Source organism: Pleurodeles waltl, chromosome 10 (genome assembly GCF_031143425.1).
Source record: "Pleurodeles waltl isolate 20211129_DDA chromosome 10, aPleWal1.hap1.20221129, whole genome shotgun sequence".
Classification (NCBI taxonomy): Eukaryota; Metazoa; Chordata; class Amphibia; order Caudata; family Salamandridae; genus Pleurodeles; species Pleurodeles waltl.
Genome location: NC_090449.1, coordinates 258429572 through 258446975, shown reverse-complemented (window position 1 = coordinate 258446975; position 17404 = coordinate 258429572). Strand labels below are relative to the sequence as shown.

Below are 17404 nucleotides of genomic sequence, written 5' to 3'. Positions count from 1 at the left end.
TTGCCAAATTTTTGATACGGATGCAGGATTATATATATAAACTGGTGTACTTACCCGGCAAGGACAATGTGGTGGCAGACTGTTTGTCAAGGATGCCAACCAAATTGAAAGAATGCGAAGACGTAAATTGGAATGAGTTACAGATGGGTTTTGTACATGGAGACGGTGGTCATGCTGTGTGTAAGGAAGAGTGGATGGAGGAATATGATAAGGATGAAGTATTATTATTAGTCAAAAAGTACATGCAAGGAAACTGGCCATACAAGTGTTAGCTGCGAATAGAGATTAAACCATTTTGGGAGGTGAGATCACAATCATCTATAGATAATGGTACTATTGTGAGAGGGGAAAGAATCGTTACGCCAAGAGGTTTACACAAAGCTATTGTAGAGTTGTGCCACACAGGCCAATTTTACATTGTAAGGACAAACGATGTAGTAAGGAATTTGTTCTGGTGGCCAAATGAGGATACAGAGGTCGAAAAATTTGTAAGGCAGTGTCCTGGATGTTGGGGGCAGATAAAATATAAAAAACTTAAAGACCATAAATGAGTGAAAATGTTCTCCCAAATTAACTCTGGGAACTTGTAGCAATAGATTTTTTATGTCCAGAAAGTGCCGAGCAGAAATATATCATTGTTTAGATAGATTTATTTTCAAGGTGACTGTACTCGAGGTAGTTGAAAGGGCTGATACAAGATGTGTATTGGAATTTTCGGACAAGGTTTTTTTGTATCTGAAGGGCTTCCTAAAGCTGTGTTAAGTAACAATGGAGTTCAGTTTATGTCTAATGCATCGAAGGATTACGTTAAAAGGATTGATGTACAACACAAAACCACATCCTTATAAAATCCAAGTTGTTAGGGCATGGTGGAAAGATTTAACCGAGTGGTAAAAAGGGTGATTCAGTCAGTTGTGGCTCAGGACATTGATTCGAAAGTGCAAGTGCACAGGGCAGTATGGGCCTGTAAAGTAATGAAGAACGATGTTACAGGGTAATCGTTGTTTGTAATTATGAGAGGGCGTAAACCCAGATCTAAGTATAGTCTGAATTGGTTACATCAATCAAGGGTTGAACAGTGGTCCCTTGAGTGAGCTCAGAACAGGATGAAGGAAAAACATTCAGAAGTGAAAAAACATTAAGATTAACAACATGGGGTGAAACCGTTTAAGATTGTTGTTAGAGATTGGGTAAGGTAACAAAGGGACAGAGTCAGTTTTTAGAACCAGAGGAAGTAGTAGAAGTACTAAACAACTCAGTTATAGTAAGTAATGGGAAAGTATGGAATTTCAAGCGTGTAGCAAAATTGATGGCAACTGTGTCAAAAAGGAGGATTTTCAATGGTTGGATTATGATATTGGAAGTGGTGAAGAACATTCTGATGGAAATTATGAGAGTGGACTAGACTCCAGTAGTTCTATAAATGAAGATGAGAGAGTTGATCAGAGTGTTGGAAGTAGTGATTTGGACATGGATTTGAGCGCAGAAGTAACAAAGGTAATGAGAGTAAGGAAACCTCCAAAGTGGCTTAAAGAGTTTGTGGGGAAAAAAAATCTTGGTAGAGAATGATAACATATATATATGTGCACAGTATATGATAATTTAGTTTAGTAATCACATAAAGTTATAGTTCATAGTTTATTAGTTTTACATGGTATAGTATAGACAATTCGTTTTGGACATATATACAATTATTTTTTCCGTGTTTTTTTGTTTTATTATTAAAGGAAGGAGATGTGTTATGTTTAGTGTGGAGGGTTCTACTGTTGTCATGTAAGCCATATGTTCTAGGTGGAACATAGAACATCGGCAGTCAATGGTAGGCGCTGAACCAGGGTGGACGTGTTTGGCTCCAGACAATAAAGCTGTGTTTAACTTCACATCCTGTGCGGAATCTTTAACACAACAGGCGGCCCTGCCTAAAGTGATGGTAGTGTTCTGCAGGCCACACACACGTCAGCAGTGAGGGATTAATATTCTTTCAAGCTACCTTCTAAGTGCAGAATCAATTTTTCCGCCAACAGACAGGCGGGAGACAATGTACTGCCCACACTATTATGACAGGCCAATCCGCCACCTTTTCCGGGGCGGATTCACCGCGGATAAAAACATGGCAGAAACAGGAATCCCGAAGGGAAAACGCTCACCTCTACACACCCCACGAGGAACGAGGACGCCATGGACCTGGAACTCCAAATTCTACCTGCAATAGTCTTCCTGCTCCTCTACCAGGAGCACGAACGCCGGCGGCAAAGACCACGATGAGTACTGCACCTACGACACAGGGGAGGGGGAGGCAAAATACAGGGACACACACACGCAACACCCCCACCCTCACCCACTACAACACACACACTAATGCATATCAATACATTACAGTTACATCCCCCAAACCCCCCGGAAGAATGCAAAGACAATAGAAAATGAGTGTAACCATTGTAATATATTAAAAGCAAGTAGGCAGAAATATATATATACACCATGTACAAAATATATACCATGCATAGTAGTCCAGGTTGTGGAGGAGGGGGACACAGTGGAGGCAGTGGATGTTGGTGTGTCTGCATGTGTGTGATGCTTGCATGAGTGCCTGTGGGATGTGTGGTGCTTATGTTTGCCTGAGCTTCCCTTGGGTGTTGAGGTGTGTGCATGTTGGTCTGTAGGTGTGCTTGGGATAGGCTGAGGTACAGGGGATAGGGTCGGGGTGGAGGAAGTTGGACGGGGGAGGCTAGAGACGGGGACAATGACTGCCATCAGTGCTGAGGCCAGAGTCTGAAAAACTCGCTGAAGGGCCTCCTGACCAGAATGAATGCCCTCCAGGAATGCATTGGTTTGTTGCAACTGCCTCTCTACACCCTGGATGGCATTCAAAATGGTAGACTGCCCAACAGTGAGAGACCTGAGGAGGTCAATGGCCTCCTCACTGAGGGCAGCAGGGGTGACTGGGGCAGGGCCTGAGGTTCCTGGGGTGAAGGTGATGCCCACCCTCCTAGGTGAGCGGGCACGGGGAAAAGGCTGAGGGGCTGCTGGGAGAGCGGTGCGGGGTGGCGGCTGTACCTGTAGATGCGGGGGCACAGATGTTGCCGCCACCACAAGGGAGCTCCCATCAGAGGACGAGTCCGTGTCGCTGGTGTCAGCTCCTGTCCCCGCTGTGGAGCTCCCCTCGCCCTCCATCCCACTGGTGAATTCAGACTCCGTAGTGTCGCCCTCCAGGGCCATGTGGGATGCAGCTCCCTCGTGCTCCGGTGCCACTGCTCCTCCGCCTGATTATGCTAATGCACACAAGAACAGGGAGACCACAAAAAGGTGGGGGAAGACAGAAGAAAGACATGTTGAGTGCATGCATTACCGCTACCGTTGGCGGACACGACAGACACAGAAGCCCCCTGCACTACGCCACGCTCTTGGGCTCCACTGTTCAATTCCTGGGAAATGGCCTACAAGGCTATGGACGACATCTGCACACATAGCTGACACAGGGGCATGACTAGGTGTACTTGGCACTCTACAGAGGTGGGCTGGGGTGCCACATGGCCTGCCTTACGGAGGGGCCTTGCCTACGGAGCTCACCCTGGACTAGGGAAACCCACAGCCCACCACCCCCACCCAGACCCCTCCACTGCGCGCAAAGTCAGCAGAATGAGAGTGTACTCATCCCCTTGTGGCTGCTGTGATGCCCTCAAATGCCCATCCAACTCCGGGTAGGCCACCGCCAGGATACTGAACATCAGAGGGGTCATGGTGCGACGGGTACCCCTCCCACGTTGGGAGGCCATCCCCAGCTGAGCCTTCGCAGTCTTCTTGCTCAAGCGGCGAATGTCCTCCCATCTTTTCCGGCAGTGGGTGCTCTGTCTGTGGTAGACCCCCAGGGTCCGGACGTCCTTTGCAATGGCACGCCAAATATCTTTTTTCTGGTGGGCGCTGACCTACATGAATTGTAAAGGGGAAAAAGAGAAGTTATTAACAACTGCACCGTCAAAGTGATTGTCCCCCATCCCTACCCTTGCCATGTGGCACATGCATTCACCATCTTTCATGCACGCAGCGATCTCCCCCCTTCCTTCTTACATCCAGCCCTCTCCACACAGGCATAGCCCATACAACATGCTCCCTGTGTACTTACCTGTTTGTCTGGAGGACCGTAGAGTAGTGTGTACTGGGGGAGGACCCCATCCACGTGCTTCGCCAACTCCTCATGTGAAGGCAGGGGCCCTTTCCCCAGACACTCGAGCCATTGTCTCTTCCAGACCGAGGTCACAGCAGCACTTGCAGTGTAGGTCCTCACCTGTCGATGATCAGGTATCGCATGATTGAACAGATAAAAAATGGCGGTCACGTCCGCGGCGGTGCGTACCGTCACCGCCGGCGTACATCGTCATTGGCTCCAGGGACCCATAGGGTCCAATGTTAACCAATGCAGCATTGCGCCGTGGTCTTCGACCGCCTACTGCGACGGTGTACAACGCCAGCGCAGTTACCTCAAATCCCATTGTCCCACTTTACAGGTCAGGCAGCCGCATTTTCAGGGGCCCACATGGCTTAATTTCCAACTGCGTCACACATACCTAGGCTTAGACTCAACACACATACAGGCCACCTTTTGTGTATGAGTGGTGTTCTGGGTAAACTGTGGGTACGTACCTCTGAGTTGTTTGACTCTGTGCTCGCTGTTGTCCTTCATAGGCACCGTCCGCTGGGACATGTGAGGAGATGGCGGCATCCTCCGGTGTACTGACCGTTGGTGGACCTGTCGACAATGGAGGAGCGACATTTGATTATCACATACAGGCTTGACCATGCCACAATCCAGGAACTGTGTACCCAGTTGGAGCCAGACCTGATGTCAGCAATCCCCCATCCCACAGCAATCCCCCCCTCAAGTGCAGGTGCTGTCAGTGCTCCATTTCCTTGCAAGTGGGTCTTTTCAAACAACAGTGGCCATAGCATCAGGGATGTCCCAGCCTATGTTTTCCAACATATTGTCCAGAGTGTTGTCTGCCCTTCTGAAACACATGCGGAGCTACATCGTTTTCCCTCAGGTGGAGGATTTGCCTACAGTGAAAGGGGATTTCGATGCCCTGGGACACATCCCCAACATCATAGGTGCCATTGATGGGACCCATGTGGCTTTGGTCCCCCCCTACAGGAGTGAACAGGTGTACAGAAACCGGAAGAGTTATTATTCTATGAATGTACAGATGGTATGTTTGGCAGACCAGTACATCTCCCATGTGAATGCCAAGTTCCCTGGCTCAGTGCATGACGCCTACATCCTGCGGAATAGCAGCATCCCTTATGTGATGGGTCAACTCCAGAGTGTGTGGCTATTAGGTGAGCACCTGGAGGCAAGTCAGTGGGAATGGTTGTCTGGGTCTGGGGATATCCCTCCAGGTTAGTGCGTGTCTAACAGTTGTCCCTCCCCATTTGCAGGTGACTCTGGTTACCCCAACCTGTCATGGCTACTGACCCCAGTGAGAAATCCCAGGACAAGGGCAGAGGAACGCTACAATGAGGCCCATGGGCGAACTAGGAGGGTGATCGACCGGACCTTCGGCCTCCTGAAGGCCAGGTTCAGGTGCCTCCATATGACAGGTGGATCCCTATTCTACTCACCAAAGAAGGTGTGCCAGATCATCGTGGCCTGCTGTATGCTTCATAACTTGGCTTTGCGACAACAGGTGCCTTTTCTGCAGGAGGATGGTCCAGATGGCGGTGTTGTTGCAGCTGTGGAGCCTGTGGACAGTAAAGACGAGGAAGCAGAGGAAGAAGACATGAACAACAGGGACTCAGTGATCCAGCAATATTTCCAGTGAGACACAGGTAAGAGTACAGACCTGCCTACTACATGTACTTTAACACTACTACCTCTCTACTGTGTGTCGTTTTCACCCAGTGTATGGTCACTGAGTTGTCACTTTCCCTTACGATTTCACAGATGTGGGTCCCACTGTGTGACATCTGCTTAGATTCCTCATGGACTAGAGTTGTGTGACATAGGTATGTTGACATTACAATTGAAAGAGCATTTTGTCACTGTAATTGCTAATACACTATTTTGAAATCACAGACATACTCCAGATTGTTTTGTGCTTTAAGTGTGTTTATTTAAGTGCTCAATATTGGAGGGGGTAGTGAAATGATGAGGGGTGATGGCGGAGGAATGTCCATGGCAGAGTCCAGTCTATTAGTCTCACAGGTGCATTGCCCAAATGGGCATAGGAAGTGGAGCAGGGGCAGTTAAAGTATGGACAGGGTGACAAAGTGGGACAGTAGGATGACAATCAGGGTGGTCTCATTTCTTGGCGGGTGTCTTGGCATCGTGCTCTGTCTTTGTCCTGGACCTCAGGGACCGTTTGCGGGGTGGTTCTCCCTCTGCAGGGGGGTGGGGTGCTGGTGTGGTGGTCCTGTGGCAGGACGTCCTGTCCACTAGCGCTGGTGGAGGTGGTGGGCAGTTCGTCCATGCTAGTGTCAGGGGCCCCTTGTAGTGCCACAGTGTCCCTCCTGGGGTTGAGTACTTCCTTCAGCACCCCTACGATGGTGCCCAGGGTGGAGCTGATGGTTCTGAGTTCCTCCCTGAACTCCAAATACTGTTCCTCCTGCAGCCGCTGGGTCTCCTGAAACTTGGCCAGTACCCTTTGCCATCATCTCCTGGGAGTGGTGGTATGCTCCCATGATGGAGGAGAGGGCCTCGTGGAGAGTGGGTTCCCTTGGCCTGTCCGCCCCATGTCGCACAGCAGCCCTCCCAGTTCCACTGTGTTCCTGGGCCTCCGTCCCCTGGACCGTGTGCCCACTACCACTAGGTCCCTGTTGTTGTTGGGGTGGTGGGTTATCCTGGGTTCCCTGTAGTGGTGGACACACTGCTGATTGACGTGTCCTGGGGACGGAGGTATGGGCCCGCTGGGTGGGTGCTGTGCTGGTGTTTCCAGAGGGGGGAAGGTCTGTGGTGGCCTGTGAAGGGTGAGGGGACCCGACTGTCCCGAGGTCCCCGATGGGCCGGGCTGGTCATCTAGATCCAGTTGGACAGAGGTGCTGTCCTCACTGTGGGCCTCTTCTGTTGGTGGTGTGGACATGTGTGGACCCTCCTGTCTGGTGACGTTGGATAGGGGTCCTGCAGGGGTATAAAAGGATGGTTATTACATCTGTGTGTGTCATGGTGTGCAATGGGTGGGTGACCGTGTACCCCAGTGATGGCATTCCTGTGTGGGACCTTGTGTGAGGATGGTTTAGAGGGTTGTATGGGTATGTGTAGTGGGCACGCTTTAGTGATGGGTGTCCATGCTTTGTTGTTGCATGCAGGGCTTGGTGTTGGGATGGGTGGTTTGTGATGTTGGGACATATGTGAGGAGTTGGGGTGCTGGGGTGAGGGTGGTGGTATGTGATGGCATGCAGGTAGGGTGGGGGATGTAATAATTAAGATTTGTCTTACCAGAGTCCGTTCCTCCACCTACTCCTGCGAGGCCCTCAGGATGCAGAATCGCCAAGACCTGCTCCTCCCATGTTGTTAGTTGTGGGGGAGGAGGTGGGGGTCCGCCGCCAGGCCTCTGAACCGCCAGGTGGTGTCTTGAGACCACGGAGCGCACCTTCCTCCATTGGTCGTTCCACCTCTTCCTGATGTCCTCCCGATTTCTTGGGTGCTGTCCTACTGCGTTGACCCTGTCCACTATTCTTTGCCATAGCTCCATCTTCCTTGCAATTGAGGTGTGCTGCACCTGTGATCCGAATAGCTGTGGCTCTACCCGGACGATTCCCTCCACCATGACCCTGAGCTCCTCGTCCGAGAACCTGGGGTGTCTTTGCTGTGCCATGGGGTGGTGTAGGTGATGTGTGGGGTGGAGTGTGTGGTGATAAGTGTGCTGATATGTAGTGGTGTGTTGTGTGAGGTGCGTGGAGGTTCTGTGGGTTACGTTGTTGTGTGCCTGTGGATGCTGTTGTTCTTGCTGGTGCTCTCTCTCTCTGGCCTTCTTTCTGAATTTTTTGTCGTGGGGGTTTGTGGGTGATGTGGGTGTGTGTTTTACATTGTAATGGGTGTGTGGGAGTGGTGTGTGTATCAGGTGTGTGTATTTTGATTTGTCCAATGTGGCTGTGTTTTGTAAGAGTGTGTGTATTTTGAGCGCGGCGGTGTGTACCGCCAATGGAATACCGCGGTTGAAAGACCGCCGCGTGGATTCGTGTGTCGTGATAGTGTGGGCGCATTTCTGTTGGCGTGACGGTGGAGGTTTTGTTTTCGCCAGTTTATCACTGACCTTTGGTGTGGCGGACTTGTGTGGGTGTCTGAATTTTTGCGCATTCCGACATGTGGGTCATAATAGCTGTGGCGGAATTCCGCGGCGGTGTGTTGGCGGTCTTCTGCACGGCGGTAAGCGGCTTTTACCGCCAATGTTGTAATGACCGCCCATGTGTTTTAACTACTATTGTGTTTTACCTGTTTGTGATGTGTTAGCAGTATCGCAGGAGGCATGCGAGTTTATCACCAGCATTTAAAATGTTTTGTTACTTTTTAGTTAAATGTTTGCGCTGGTCAACGGAAGAGAGAAATTTGCTTAATGAAAGGTTATGTGGTGAGTGATAAGCTATTGAAAATTCGGTTTTGATGAATCGTTTGCTCCATCTTGTGGCTCCCTCTTGTAACTGCACCATTTGTCGTGCTTACTACTTGATTTTCGACACGCACTATGGTTGTTTACAGTGCAGTAATTCTATGTTACCGTCTAAAGTCTATTAAACGCCTTTTGTCGAGCCACATTATATTAAACTATTAGTTTAAAAAAAGCACTGTTTGCATATTTTTTACTTAAACAGTTGTTTTCTTATGCAAATAAGTTTAGATTTGCTCTGTACTTGAACAAAATCTTCATGGAACTAACTCATCGTTGTATCGAAGTAGGGCTACGGGTGGGCTAAGATGTTATAGTGACAGGCAAAAAAGCAATTTCTATGGAGAGTCCCTATCCCAGCCTATCCCGCCCACCCTCTGTTATCCGGGTGTTTTTCTGTTTGCTTGCCTGCCCAGCCCCTCTAACCCACGCACCCTCAATGGGTGAAAGGAGGGAGAACTGAACAAAAATACGCAGGTGGGGATGAGAACAGGCAAGAGGGGGAGCACACAGCTAAAACTAATTAAAATTAAATGCTGTGAAGCAGCCAGTCATAATGCCCTTTTAAAAAAATAATAAATATAAAAAGTACATAGGGGCATATTTAAACTTTTTTGTGCACCAAAAGGTTTACCGCCGGCTTGCGCCATTCTTGAGTGCCAGACAGGCACCATATTAATGGAGTGGCGCAAGCCGGTGCTAAGCTTGGGCTAGCATAAAAAAAAAAAACGCTATCCGGGAGGGGTTGGCTTTATGAGTCTAGGAGGTTGTGCGTCTCTAAAAGATGCAAAGCTGATTAGCGGCAAAAAAAATGACACAAACCAGCCTTGCGTAATTTCCAGACACACAACCATCCTAAAACATGACTCCTGCCTTAGAATAAACAGGACTCATGCCCACCACCCCAATGGCCAGCACAGGGGACCAGTGTCCCCTGGGCTTGGCCATTGCACCTAGTGCCTTTCAGGGGGCCCATGTTAGGGCCCCCAATGGCATTAAAAATAAAATACTTATCCTATTTACCTGGGATGGGGTCCCCCATCTTCTGGTGTCCCTCTGGTGTGGTTGGGGGCGTTCCTGGGGCTTGGGGTGGGCACCTGTGAGCCCATTCCATGGGGTTTGACCATGGAAATGGGTCCACAGGTCCCCTAATGCCTGGTCTGACCCAGACGTTAAAAATGGCACTAAGCAAGCTTAGCGCCATTATTTGGGGCCACCTCCCACCCATGTGTCATTTTTGCATGGAGGGATAAATATGGCGCTATGGGGATAGTGCCATTTTTTGGATGGGAACACCTACTTTGCATCTCATTGATGTTAGGTAGGTTCACGCATCCAAAAAGTGGTGCAAACTCCAATATCTTGATTCTAGGAGTGTCTAGCGTAAAAATATGAATATGGAGTTAAGTTTGCACCGCATTTGTGTAAAAAAAATAATATATATATATATATGCAAATCCGGCACAGAATATAAATATGCCCCATAGTGGGTTTTTTCCATTAGTTTTACCCATAATGCACATCAGCCACACTGCTATAGAGTTTGGCTACAAACCATTGTCAAAGCAGGTAGCCTTCATAGGCGAGACCGGTTGGCTTTGCAAATGCTTGTTTTTAGTGAGACAGTTCCCAACACTTTTCTGCATAGCTGCTGTTCTATTAGACATAGGTACTTGCTGGTCTTCTCCTCCGTCAGATATAATTTCTTTGGGACCACATAAAATATAACACAACACATAAAACATAACTTAAAACATAGCATAACCTTTGCCACCGTGATCCTCAGCATTATCCCTTGGCAATCTCTTCCCCGCCTACTTCTACCAACACCAAATTGCCTAGGTTTCAGCAAGAAATGAGTAACATTCAAACTACAAATCCTGGCCTCCAAAGCTTCTAATGTTCTTTGTCCTACCAGCCGACCCCATTTGGTAATCCGACAAGTGCTGCCCGCAACCTTCACTCTACTAGGTTGAAACTCCTCGTGCTACGTCCTGGTTCAGCCCTTTCTCGTCACTTGCCCAAACCACTGAGCCGGCCCTTCCAGATATTCATTGGACCCCTCCGAGCCTCCAAAGTGCTATGAAGATGCACCATCTAGAGCTTTAAAGCAGCCACCCTTAATTCACGATTACCTCTCTCCCACTCTTATCTTCCCTCTTATTCTCCAAACTTCCTTTGATATAAAAATGTGAGAATGATGTAAAGTGAAAACGAACAGTTTGTTGTCGGTGTCTGTGTTGTGCCTTAGTCGCTGCTCACTTGATGGTATTTCCACACCAAAAATAAGTAGCGTAAGCCTTTTGCTGTTGAAAGTCATTTCTGGAGAAATTGCTTCTTGACTCTTTAATAGATAAATAATTTTGGGGTGCACAGAAAGGTATTTGTAGGTAAGCCGAACCTTTGTGCACATCCATGCATGGGTCGGTTGCCACGGCAAGTTTGTGAAAAGTCAACCACCTGTAGTAGAGTCTCCAACATTTACACAATCATTACAGCACACCTGACAACAGGTTTGGAACCTTACAAAATGAGAATTTTGTCCAGGTCTTGCCTGGGACCTCAGTTAATAGCAGTGACAAACTGTTTTTAAGTCCTGTTTCAGTGTATCAGAAGCAAAGTTGTTTAGGTACGTACAAGGCCCTTTGTTTCTACAAGAACAAGGAAATTCATTGGCTATTCTTGCCAGAACCATCTTCAAGGGCTACTGTGTCACACTGGAAACTGGAACTCCAGAACATCACAGTATCGAGGGCAGTAACAGCATCAGGTTTGAAACAAAAAAAAGTGAAAGAAAGAAGAGAACATTGGGACCTTATAGGGCACCTTGGACCTAGACAAAGACCAGACAAGCTCTCTCGGTTCCCCAAGTCCGAAAAGAGTTGAAAGCTTGCATCTTCAAGGAAAATCTAGACAGTAGTTAGGTAGACCTTCTGCACACCTATACCCACATGCTTCAAGAAGAAGAAGGTGCAACTTACAAATAAGTTAGCTGTACTTGTTTCACTCCCTACATCCCGTCCTGACTCTGTAGATTCCTCTGCCTTTACAACTAGTTCTGCTCGTCCAGCTGTTTTATCAAAGTTGGGTTCATCCAATCGGGAATCATTTGTGGACTCTGTCCATCTCCAGACTTACTTGTCAGTTGCATGTGTGTTCGGCAAAAAAAAAGCTCAGTGGTCCATCACTGCTTTTCACTAGTTTGCTAAGGATGGGTTTATAGTGTTAGTACTTGACTTGTAATCTTAATTAGATGGTCAGTATCATGCTGGAGTGAGCTGCATTCTCTGATAGATTCACTGCAGGTTTATTTGTTAGTCAGGCAGGCCTCCACAAAATGTTTGCGTTGTGTATTCCAAAACATAGTTCACGTTTGCAGTATCTGAACAGGACATTGGTAACCTCTATAGGGGTGTGGCGTTCAGACTGTTTAGTAAAAGATCTAATAAATATCACCTCCTACCAGTGCTTTCTGTTTGCCCTAAGTAAGGAGTGTGAAATAATTCACCACACCATTGTCGCTGATTGGACAGACAATCTCAAGATTGTCTGTCTCCCAAAACAACTGTGCAATTACTCATACAAAATCCTCTGTTTTTTTATATGGCTCGACTTCTTAATGCAGGGTTTTCTGTGGAATAGGAGTATTCCCAGAGTCCTGATGAATAAATGTTTAAATACCCCATTTGACGGAAGCATTAGCATGGTTGTCTTCCTGCACCTCAGTGGTAAATGAATTAAAGTTTGGCTTAAAGTCAAACTCCATCTTCTCAGCTGAAAGATGATCAAAGGGGACATTTTCAGACTTTCTATTCTTTGTATGTAGGAGCATCTCTACTGAATGTATTCTTTGTATGTTGGAGCATCTATACTAACTCCCACTTCCAATAAAGGTACTTAAGCTGTGTCATGAAATTTTGAGGCCCATCAGCTGGAGGACAGATTCACCAGGAAAGCCCGTGAGGGACAAGTGTTATACTGGGTCAAGTATTTACTCTGTATGTTTTTAAAGACTGAGGTAAAATAGGAGTCTCCAAACTGGGGGCTATTGTATCCCACACTACCCGTGGTTCCTTGGTGGACCTTCAGTCAGAATTTGGCCTCAACAAACATTAATTTTATGATCTCTATAGCTTCATCACGCCCTGTATCCATAAATGAGTGCTCAGGATTTTCTGGCTTACTTTAACAAACTAGAGACCACACACTTGGTGTAAGAGATGGGCAAGCATAAATGTTCACATCTATACCACTCTTTAGTGATAAGTAGCCCGACTTTGTTGCATACTATTTGAGGGTCTTGTGAGATGGACCTTTGTTCCTCCTTAGATAAAGATTGGCAGATTGCTCTAATGGCCCCATTAGATGCCCTAATCATCGCCTAGCTCAAACTGGTCCAATTCAGGTATCTACCCGAGTCTGTCTGATGTGCATGAGGCTGTGGCACATTCAATGAGACACTCCTCAATGTGCCTGACACGTGAATGCTCCGAGGGAGACTTCCTGTGTACAGTATAGCGATGGTGTGGACTCCAGCCTTTCTGACGTGGAGTTGATCAGATCTAGACAGATGTAGAGGGTTGGCCAGTGAAGCTCACCGGTAAGATGGCGCTGCATAACATTTTCTCAGATACAGATGCCAACATATATACACAAGCATTCCTTCACATTGGTCTGATTGTAGCCAACAGGGAACTTGTATATAGGTGGAGTGACTCTTCCGATTATACGGCCTGATTTAGATTTTGGCGATAATGGCCCAGCCCACATTTTTTCATAGAAAAACCAGTCCGTCGCCTTGGCAGTCCGCCTGCCAGGTTTAGATGTTGGCAGTCCCATAGGCGAAAGAGCACTTGAGTCCCGCCTACTCCGCCAAGTATCTCCAGCGGACTCCACGTCAGCATTGGACATTGGGGCTGGCAGCGGACTCCAGCCACCTTTACAGACAAGCAGAATTCAATGTGCCTTACCGCCAAGCTAACTGTGGCAGTCCAACCTCAACAATTGAGTTGGCGGATTAGTGGAGAAATGAGGCAAAAAAACCCTACCTTTTTTTCCCTACTACGCTTCCATTTTCGACTAGACACGATTGGACAACGCCTTCCATTGTTGTTGCCACTGGACCACGGTGAAAACACGACCCCTAGTTGCCAGACATCAAGGAAGGGAGCTCTCATTGTCTGTGTACGTTTTGTGGGCGCCACGTATGGGCACGGGACCACTGCAGTCATATGCATGTCACAGTAATTTTTAGGTCTTGTGTAGACAATGCATGCGCTGTCTCTTTAAGACTTTTTTTTTATTTATTTTTTACAGTTAGTGGGCTTACAGCCAGCCCATTTTTGTGTGGAATGTCAGTTTAAATTGCTAGCTTTTATGTGGTCATCCTCTGTTAGATAGCCCGCCTTTTCTTGTGTTGTTCCCTCCCACGGTGATTGGCCTAATTACTTGTGACTTTCCACTTCTTTTTTTGTGGGCATTACTTTTTCTTTTGATTGAAGAATTGTTTGTGAGCTCATCTTACTCATGTTTCTTATACAGGCAGGGTGTCAATGGTTTATTTTTATTTTTATTAAAGCTCTAAAACGTTCTGCAGTGTAACTGCATACTTTTTTTAAAGTGTTCACTAGTGCACCTCAATTGTATTTTTAGCTTTTTATGTATTTTCATTACTACAAAGAAAGTTTGCTTCGGTGCCTGCTTGTTTTCTCAGCTGGCTCCCTCGTGTCCTCCTCCCCTCCCTCTCACGTGTGCTTGCACCTACCTGTCCTCCCTCATTCTTTTTGCTTGCACTTTCAGCACTGTTGCTTGCCACTTAGGACTGACCGTTACTTGCCCCACTCGCAGTCAGGAGTTTTTATTCAAAGTTCTGCTTGAGACCTCCCAACATGAGCTGAGGACACTCTGCTCACAACATCCGCAGGCTCTGAGGGGCGACGTCCCGCTCTGTACGAATCACGGGCTTTCCCCGTGCCAGCTCGTCCCCCATCTGACGCCATTCTGGCATTTTTCATTCGTTTCTTAAGATAATGATTACCCAGAGTGGGGCCCCCGTTTCTTCTCTGTTGGAAAACGGGGCAGCAGTGATCCAAGTGATCCGTACTATGTCCCTCAGCATCTGAATGTGATAAAACCTGCCACTCTCTGCACCGTGTTATTTAGTGCATTGCTTTGAATGTCCTACGACGATGACGTGGGATATAACGTTTGCATTACACAACAAATGGCTGAAAGCATGTTTATTTGTGCACTAGTTCAAAACACAAACTCGTTGGGCCACAATAATTTTAACTGAATGGCGCACGGGACACATTTTGTCACTCGTTTTCACATTGGAAAAAAAAGACACATCAGTGCCTTTAACCGCCCCCCCCCCCCCCCCCCCCCCCCCACACCACCACCACCATGATTGGGGTCGCCACCTTTCAAAGCAAGAAATACTGGTCAATGTTTTTTTAAGAGTGATGTGATTCTTAATGGGAATGTTAACAATATTGTATGTATTCCTTGGTAAATGACTATTTCTGTCTTTGTTTACTTTACTTATTAGCCATGGATCATTAAAGCAGCTCTAGAAAACATTGAAAAATACATTCATTTTATACTTGCTGTTTGAAGCATGTACAGATAAAGGCTGCAAAAAAATACCGGCATCAAATCAAAACAAATGTTTCTTGGCTACTCAGCTTGCCCTAATTGTGTGATCATCAGTAAACAAATCCACTTTCCAGTATATTGGTTCATTTCATGGCAAATGGTTGCGTAAATATATTGGCTACACACAACCATTAAGCAAAATATAAGTAAAAATAACTAAGTTGTCACTTGTTGTAAATATTAGGCACTTTGTTCAAAAAGTTGAACCCTACTTGCCGATAGGAACAAAAAACTTTACTATAATAATTATTTCTACATTCTACACTACAGAATGAATTATTTATGCCTAAATAGTAATAGGTGCTACAATTCCATACTTCAGTGGTACTTATTGTATCGACCTAGGAGAAATGAAAGGATAAGCTGTCCCTACCAGAATTTGAAAATATGATTTGCAATTCCAGGCTACTGATGTAACCACACTTGTCTCTCATGGTCGAATGATCAGTTCTTTCGAAATGGATATGGATTTGAAATAACTAGAACATACTTCAGTGCACACACATTCACACAATAGCACTACTAGTGGTGTTCAAAATTCACGTAATTTGCTTTCATGTATTGGTGCAAAATTTCTGCTAAAATTATGCAAAGTTGCACAAAATTACATGTAATTTAGCCATGATGCACAACTCGGGGATGTATAGCATGGCTAAAAATCACTGGCAGAGCGATTATGTCCAGCTGGCGAGACTTATTGGCTTTGTCAATGCTTTTTTGAATTACTGTGAAATGCATATGTTGGGAACACATTTTTGTGGGACATGGATGGGGACACACTGGTACGTGACACTTATCGCACACATGCACAACAGCCACTGTGGTGTCAGTATCTATTGCCAAATGAATTCTGGCAGCACAGTGACGTTCCATTCACCCCTTTCGACTATGTTCATGTGTGCACATTGCAAGGGGTCTTACACATGTGAGGTTGTGCTACCAGCTGTGTGTATGAGTCAGTAAAAGTATGTGTGTGTGTGCCCGATGCGATTGGCTGATTGAGGCGGAAGGAGCTGGAGTGGGTGATGTGGATGTGTCTGTAGGTGTGCCACTTGCATGTGGGATCCATGATGTTGTATAAGTTTGGTTGTGTGTTGTGTTGCTGTAAAATTCAAATGAACGTTGTGTGGGTGCCGTTGTTACGTATGTAGTTGTGCTTGTGTGTGAGTATGTTTTTGTAGTTTGGTGTATAGTTGTGTTGATTGTTGTCTGTGTAAGAGTTTTGTCAGTAGTAGTGTGTGTGTGTGTTTGTATTAGTTATGACGCCCTATTTTGTGTTCGGAATGCGGGTCACGCCCCAACCTGGTGAATTCGATAGATGTCCCCAGTGTTGGAAACAAAGAGGGATCCCTAGATTAGGGCGATGGAGTCGCTGTTGAAAGTCACAGCAGGTTCTTGTTTTGCGTATTGACTCCTGAATCTGTTTTCTTCCCAGGTCTCCAAAACCGATCCCTCCCCAAAGAGAGAAATGCCAACCATGATTCTCTTCAATGTGGTCTTCGCATTACGGGTAAGGCGATCTTACAGCTAAATGAATGTAAACGTTACTGAGGTCGGCTTTATGAAAGCCACTTGTGGCTTTTAGACCCAAGATAGTGGTCTTGGTGCACTCTGTTGTCAACGAGAAAGTGTTAGACTTTAGGAAAGGAATTTTTGCCCTGTTAATATTGAATGTAATGTTTTTATTGGGGCGCTTTTTTTAAATAATCCAGTCTTCACAAAAATCACTTGAGGCTGATAACGATTCAGAAAGGTTTTTCCCTTTCGCATTTTGCATTATAACGATTTATTACATGGACCCGTAGTGCCTGTGTTGTAGTGTAAACATTGGCAATGAAAACAAAAGTTTGAGAGGCTTCAGGTGAATGAAAATAAGGGCAATTGTTGCTAATACACCTTTTATATTGTGACGTGACAAAGGGGCTTTTTTCTCTACCCATTCGCCCCTTTGCACAGCTCTTACCAAGTGTGACATGTTTAACCATGTGTGACACCCTCAACCAGTTCTTGTCATTTGACCAATGCAGCCTTGATTGCTGGGACTTTATGTATTGCTTTAGCACTGTAAGAATTGACGGAAAAATTCCCGGCCTACAATGCTTGAGACCAAAATCCAAACAAGCTGTCTCTCAAGTAGAAAACCTACTCAGGCA

At 46.4% G+C, this 17404-nt stretch overlaps 1 protein-coding gene across 3 annotated transcripts in view; it reads left to right on the top strand.

Annotated features, from left to right (window-relative positions):
- Positions 1-17404, top strand: part of NPRL3 (NPR3 like, GATOR1 complex subunit) — a 334166-nt gene that overhangs the window by 89256 nt on the left and 227506 nt on the right. For all 3 annotated transcript variants that reach the window (XM_069210380.1, XM_069210379.1, XM_069210381.1), the window contains one exon: positions 16687-16761. In XM_069210380.1, the coding sequence (XP_069066481.1) occupies positions 16687-16761 (75 nt within the window). The remainder of the gene's footprint in view (positions 1-16686; positions 16762-17404) is intronic.